Below are 7,401 nucleotides of genomic sequence, written 5' to 3'. Positions count from 1 at the left end.
TTTTTTGGAGGTGCTAGGTATTGTTCCAGAGAGGACCAGAAAATTAAAATAATTATAATAATTATGCATAATTATGCAAAATATGCATTTTCTAAAAATGGCTAAAAACCACTTTTCTCGGCATTTTCAGATGATTCTGCGCATTTGGGGGGGGAGGGAGTTGGAGTCGGGGGGGGGTTTAGGGGCAGAGGGAAGGCGGTTAGCTGGCAGGATGAAGAGGAGGGAGATTTAGACGGGTGGATTACCAAACTGCTACATTGTAGCGGGGTTCTTCTAGTCTACTCATATATTTTCGGAATGTGTGTGTGTGTGGTGTTAGTGTAGATAGCGGGACCGAAAACTAAAGCATTTATGATCCTAATTCTTTTTGGAGGTGTTAGGTATTGTCTCAGAGAGTAAGGGAAAAACCCCAGAAAATTAAAATTATGTATAATTATGCATAAATATGCAAAATATGAATTTTTCTAAAAATGGCTAAAAACCACCTTTCTCGGCATTTCAGATGATTCTGAGCATCTTTGATTTTTTTTTTCACCCATATAAAAACATTTTTCTGGGACTTGAAATGTTTTGGCATTATGCAAAATATATGCATTTTTGCAAAAATGCACTTATGATCCTAATTTTTTTGGAGGTGGTAGATATTGTTCCAGAGAGGACCAGAAAAACAGCAGAAAATTAAAATAATTATAATAATTATGCATCTTCTTCTTCTTTCGGCTTGTTCCGTGTTTCCCAGGGGTCGCCACAGCAGAGTCGACAGTTTCCATCGGTACCCTGTGAGGGCACAACACCGATGGCGGTCTTGTCAATCCACATAATGATCTGGCAAAATTTTACGTCGGATGCCCTTCCTGACACAACCACTAACCCTATGGACGGGGGCACAGGTAAAGCGCTGGATGCCATCCCAGTATTCATGGACTTGCGTCCATGCCTGTCACCATAATTATAATAATTATGCATAATTATCCAAAATATGCATTTTCTAAAAATGGCTAAAAACCACTTTTCTCGGCATTTCAGATGATTCTGAGCATTTGGGGGAGGGAGTTGGAGTGGGGGGGGGTTTAGGGGCAGAGGGAAGGCGGTTAGCTGGCAGGATGAAGAGGAGGGAGATTTAGACGGGTGGATAACCAAACCGCTACATTGTAGCGGGGTTCTTCTAGTATAAATTATATATAGCATCATGTCCAAATACAAGTTTTTTTCACCCCGCAGGTATTTTTCCACCCTACAGATTTTTTTCACTCCGCAGAAATTTTCCACTCCGCAGAATTGTTTTCCGTCTTCGTTGCATAGTTGACACGCCATCCGTGTGTGTGTGTGTGTGTGTGTGTGTGTGTGTGTGTGAATTAATGAATTAATTGTAAAGCGCTTTGAGTGGCAGTTGCAGCTAGAAAACGCTATATAATGCAACTTGATTGGTTGAGTGATTGATTCGGGTTTTTTTCTCTATGCACGTCCCTTAAGGGGCTCTTTTTCTATGCAAGTCCCTTAAGGGGCTCCGTACCCACACTCAAGTGTATTTGGTGACGGTGACAATGCATTTGCAAAGTATTTTTACGGGCCACCAATAAACAACGAAGCAGAAAAGGAAGAAGGGCGCCTGCGCAGACATGTACCAGAATGATGTGCATAAACCGGCAGATCGCTACTGCGGTCAACAGGGATAGGTCCATCTACATGTTATATAAGTCAACTGACTGCAGCGATTGCGACGTTGCCTTAGACTGGCTCATATCACGCACAGTCGCGAACACGCAGCCTAACGTATGAATTTGTCTCTCGACTAGAAACACAGTGCTGAGGAATTTGTGCCTTTTCGCCGTCATGGATTCGACATCTAGCAAGGAAACTGAGAAGAACTGCGTCCTGTGCTGCCAGGATCTGGATACATTCGCCCTGGGAAAATGTGACCACCCGGTGTGTTACCGCTGCTCCACCAAAATGCGGGTGCTATGCGACCAGAAGTACTGCGCCGTCTGCCGGGAGGAGCTCGACAAGGTGCGGCGCTCTCCGCTATTCCACCCCGGGGACGCGGTGTGGTTGTGTGGGTTCAAACTAGCCGCGTCGTTATTTTGAAGTTAGGCCGCCGATTCCGGCCAGCTCGACTGTGTTTAAAAACATTTTCGAGTCAAAGAAGTTATAACCAATTAGACTTAGAAATGCTGTTTACATATTCAAACACGACGGGCTACTTATTTCAGTTATTGACATTTCCTAGCTAGCTGCTATCTCGCTAGCCACGTCAACTACACAACTTGAACAAACCCATCACCTTACGTATCACATTACTATCTAGGTGCTAATTGACAGTGTAGCCATTTTTACTATGGTTATCAGCCCTTGTCTTTTATAGGGGATGTGAATGTTGGACTCCTCCAACGTGTATTGTAACATGTATGTAATCTGGCCAGTCAGCGGTTAGCTTGTGAAATGGCCAACTTTAGCATGCTAACTAGCCGGTACTACTTGTTATATAATAGAGACAGATTGCTGACCAGCGTTTCTAGCTGCTACTCACCTCTGCCGTGTGTAAATCAACGTGTGTCTCTCTCAAACACCTAGTTGTAGCCACCTGTCAAACTTTAACCTTTTGTTACGCAAACTACACACTAAATAAATCAAGGCCCACCAGTCATAGTGGACACGTCCATCGTCGGAATTAATTCAGCTATCAATTTCTGGGAATTGGGACATAATCTGAATTACAACATATTACGTTACACTTTGGATAAACTGTACTTTAATAATGCCTTTTTCATAGACTGCGTTCCCGCTGCCCCACAACCATTGTCAGTAAAATGCCTCTTAAGTGTCTTCCGTGGTTTGCACAGTTTCACAATCCTACCGCTTCTACTGGAGTGTAGCCGTGCTAAGGGTGGGCTGGAGTTGTACGTCATTGTTCCTGAAATTGTGATTGTCTAATAATCTCAGGTGGTGTTTGTGAAGAATCTGGTTGCCTTCTCCACACTACCCTACCAGCAGTTCCAGTGTGAGAAGAAACATGACATCTATTTCAGTAATGGAAGGATCTACGCCCAGTTCAGGTACTTCTTTGGTCAGGATATGACCAAATTAGCTTATGACCACAAACACTTTGTTGGTGTTCTTGTTCCTCACTAGTGCTGGGCCATATGGAAATTATCACAACAATCATAGAGAAATGTACTATATATATTCTCTATACTACAGAGAAATTATATATATATATATATATATATAGGGGGTTCTTAATATCGGGGACCACACACACACACATATCAGGGTCTCACCCTCACTGGCTAACCCAAGGTAGAACAATGCTGATCATGAAGGATCCCCAGAAGGGTACAACACCTTCAAACTCCTGGCCAATAACCTGCCTCATTACAACATGGAAGATCTTGTCAGGCATCATAGCAGCTAAGCTGAATGGGCACATGAATCAGTACATGAGCGAAACTCAGAAAGGAATTGGGAACAACCCCAAAGGGTCAAGGCATCAGGTACTGGTTGATAAAGCAGCCACTCAAGACTCTTAAGACCAGACAAACCAACCTGAGCACAGCCTGGATTGAATACAAGAATGCCTACGATTCAATGCCCCACACCTGGTTACTGGAGTGCTTGGCACTATACTAAGCCAACAGGACACTAATAGCCTTCATCAAGAACTCAATGCGGCAGTGGAAAACGACACCAGAGGCCAACTCAGACAGTCACACAGGTAACCATCAAATGTGGCATATACCAGGTTGATGCACTATCCTCGCTGCTGTTCTGCATAGACCTGAACCCCTCAGTCAGATCATCACAGAATGGATATGGATACAGGTTCAGAAGTGGAGTTACCATCAGCCACCTCCTATACATGGATGACATCAAGCTGTATGCCAGGAATGAGCAAGACATTGACTTGCTGATCCACCTCACCAGGATCTACAGCAACAACATCAGGATATCATTCGGACTGGACAAGTGTGTTCAAATGGTGGCAAAAAGAGGAAAGGTGGTGAGCACTGAAGGCATTGAATTACCAGATGACAGGATAACAGAGACAGTTACAAGTACCTGGGTATTCCACAGGCATATGGAAACCATGAGGAAGCAACAAGGAGGTCAGCTACACCCAAGTACCTCTAGAGAGTGAGGCAGATCCTGAGGAGCCAGCTCAATGGGAAGAATAAGATCCAAGCCATCAACACATATGCCCTACCAGTCATCAGATACCCAGCTGGAATAATAAGCTGGCCAAAGGAGAAGAGTGAGGCAAGTCCTGAGGAGCCAGGTCAATGGGAAGAATTAAGATCCAAGCCATCGACGTATATGCCCGACCAGTCATCAGATACCCTGCTGGAATAATACGCTGGCCAAAGGAGGCGCTAAAGGCCACAGATATCAGGACATGCAAACTCCTCAGAATGCACAGTTTCCACCCGAAGTCCAGCAGCCTGAGACTAGTGAAAAGATGGGGACCGAGGGTTAGTGAGTTTCAGGGCGACTATCTAGGATGAAACGACAAGGAACATCCATGAATACATCAGAAAGAGGGCCCCCCAGGATGAACTGCTGAGTGAATAACTCAGGAAGCAGAGGGCAGAGTGTGGAGGAAGAAGAAGAGGCGGTATCATGGTAGATCAAGCCCCTCCATGGGATGTACCATTGACAGATAGAAGATGTAGATGATATCAAGCAATCATACCAGTGACTAGTAAGGCTGGACTGAAGGACAGCACAGAGGCTCTGATCATGAAAGCCACTTTCTTTGGCATTTTATTGTACATTGTATTCTTACAATGAATTGTATTCTTACAATGAATTTGTTCTTTGCATTTAACCCATCCTAATTTATAGGAGCAGTGGGCAGCTGTAGCGCCCGGGGACCAACTCCAGTTCTTCTTTCCATTGCCTTGGTCAGGGGCACAGACAGGAGTACTAACCCTAACATGCATGTCTTTCTGATGGTGGGAGGAAACCGGCGCACCCAGAGGAAACCCACGTAGACATGGGGAGAACATGCAAATCATAGCAGCACAAGAAGAGACACTCAGAACCAGATTAGTTGTGGCAGGGGTCTACCACACAAGACAAAGACCTAAGATGCAAGTTGTGCAAAGACACCCCTGAAACAGCCCAGCACTTGGTTGCAGGGTGTAAAATCCTTGCTGGGAAAGAATACACTGAAAGGCATAACCAAGCGGCTTGGATATAATGTACAGGAATATCTGTACTGAATACAGACTGGAAGTCCTTAAGTCCAAATGAGAGACACTGCCAAAGGTGTTTGAGAATGACAGAGCTAAGATCCTGTGGGACTTCAAGTTCCAGACTGACAAGCAGGTGCTGGCTAACCAACCAAACATTATGGTGGTTGACAAGGAACAGAAGACAGCTGTAGGGATCGATGTAGCAATCCTGAGCGACGGCAACATCAGGAAGAAAGAGCATGAGAACTAGAGAAATACCAAGGGTTGAGGGAAGAATAGATCGGATGTGGAAGGTGAAAGCCTCAGTAGTCCCAGTGGTAATACGAGCACTGGGGGCTGTAACCCCCAAACTGGGAGAGTGGCTCCAGCAAATTCCAGGAACAACATCTGAGGTCTCTGTCCAGAAGAGTGCGGTCCTAGCTAACTTGTGAACAGCGGAGATACTGCACAGAACCCTCAAACTCCCAGGCCTCTGGTAGAGGACCCGAGCTTGAGGGAGACGCACGCCACCCAAAAAAGGGTGAGAGGAGGTTTTTATATATATATATATATATATATATATATATATATATATATATATCTCACAAAATCTGTTAACATGTGCAAAAAATGTCATGTTGAAGAATCCAACTGAGGTTCATCCCATTAAACTGTTTGATAATGTAAAGTACAATATCAAACCAAAATTATTTTTCAACCAACACTCCCTCAAATATTTCAGACCTTGTTTTGTGAGATATTTTAGGTTTGAGAGTCTCATTATCGTTACTTTAGACAGAAAAATTGTGCATCATGATATGACTAACTAAATTTCATCGTGATACAATATCATTGACAGACAATAAACACTGATGTTGAATTAGAATAGTATGTGAGGAGTAGTACCCAGCACTACTCCTCACATACTATTATTAAAGTGCAGATTTCCAATCAAGTTGGAAGTAATATTGCCCATAATAATTTCTTCAAAATTATTCCCTACATGTTGACATAGCTTTGCAAATTGTCAACATCTAGCAGCAGGCAGAAACTGGCTTACAATCTCAGAGAGCATGACATGAAGACTGACCATCAGAATATGTGGGTACATTTTGGATGTGACTGGTAATCTTGCCATTCTCTGCTACTTTGGTTGGTAGGCAGGTAGACTTTGTTCTAAAAGTTAAGTGGGTTTGTTTAATGGATAATTTTGTTATGCAGTCTGAAATGAACAGTGTTGTGGCTGGCAGATAAAAGTAAAGTTTTCCACTGCTCATAGAGATCACAATCCTCCATATATGAGAGATTTGTTCTTGATACAGATGTGCAACTTAGTTGACCATTATACCTTTAACTTTGTGTCTACCATGCAGTGCCACCAGAGTGTCCTGTATGTATCAAAGAATCAGCAGATTTGATGAGAGAAGGTTCTGTCATTCTTGTTCTGCAGATAAAAGATTCTGATCAGCAGTTAATCTTTGCTTACAACTGTCACACACGTGGCCACAAGATGAATTGGCTAATCTGGGTAGTGAGAAGACACAGAAAAACTGAGCAAAATAGCTTTGTAAATTAGGAGAGGCCCCCAGTGTTGTCATCTTAGAATAGCATGGCTGTGGGCTCTGTCCTCTCTGGTTAGATAGGCTCTAGCATTTTTAGATATGGGTGGGTAGGCCAAAGTGCATTCATTTATGTGTGGGATAAGTGTGAACTGGGCAGTTTTACTGTAATGTCTCTTCTTCCATCTATATTCTAGCTGTTTCTTCACCTTAATAACAGAAGGCACCTGGCTCTTATCTCAGACGAGCCACTATCAGAAGCAGTTCTTTATTTTGTAAACCTGCAATTTATCTGCCTGACATTATTTGGATCCCAGTGAAAATACCTTCCATGGTTGTGTTTCTGGATGCTTGCTCTGCATATTTCTTTCCCTTTTGTACAAAATTCCTGTCAGCGTCATGTTGCAGCGAGCAATTATTAATAGTTTGACAGTAAAATAATTACGATTGTTATATTTATAAAGGTTTTAATCTGACCTGTATTCTTGTGCAGTAGTACTCTGTGATGTAACGCTTAAATTAATCAATTTCTCCCCTTCATTTGAGCAACTGCATAATTGTATATATGGTTGTTGTAAATAAACTCAAATTAGAGCGCACACTAGATGGAGAGATTGTCCTTCAGTGGGAGGATCCAGAGTCAAGCCTCTGTTGGCAAGAAACTGCCCTGT

The 7,401-nt window shown here is 43.1% G+C and overlaps 1 protein-coding gene across 1 annotated transcript in view; it reads left to right on the top strand.

Annotated features, from left to right (window-relative positions):
• Positions 1-1,687: 1,687 nt before the first annotated feature.
• The window catches only part of znf598 (zinc finger protein 598), a 30,170-nt gene continuing 24,456 nt past the window's right edge, over positions 1,688-7,401 (top strand). The window contains exons 1-2 of the mRNA XM_056287790.1: positions 1,688-2,007; positions 2,941-3,053. Coding sequence (XP_056143765.1) covers positions 1,834-2,007; positions 2,941-3,053 — 287 coding nt within the window. The 5' untranslated portion in view covers positions 1,688-1,833. The remainder of the gene's footprint in view (positions 2,008-2,940; positions 3,054-7,401) is intronic.

The sequence above is a fragment of the Lampris incognitus genome, chromosome 10, assembly GCF_029633865.1.
Source record: "Lampris incognitus isolate fLamInc1 chromosome 10, fLamInc1.hap2, whole genome shotgun sequence".
In the NCBI taxonomy this organism is placed as follows: Eukaryota; Metazoa; Chordata; class Actinopteri; order Lampriformes; family Lampridae; genus Lampris; species Lampris incognitus.
Note: the sequence above shows the minus strand (reverse complement) of the source record. Positions and strands in the feature narration are given on the sequence as shown.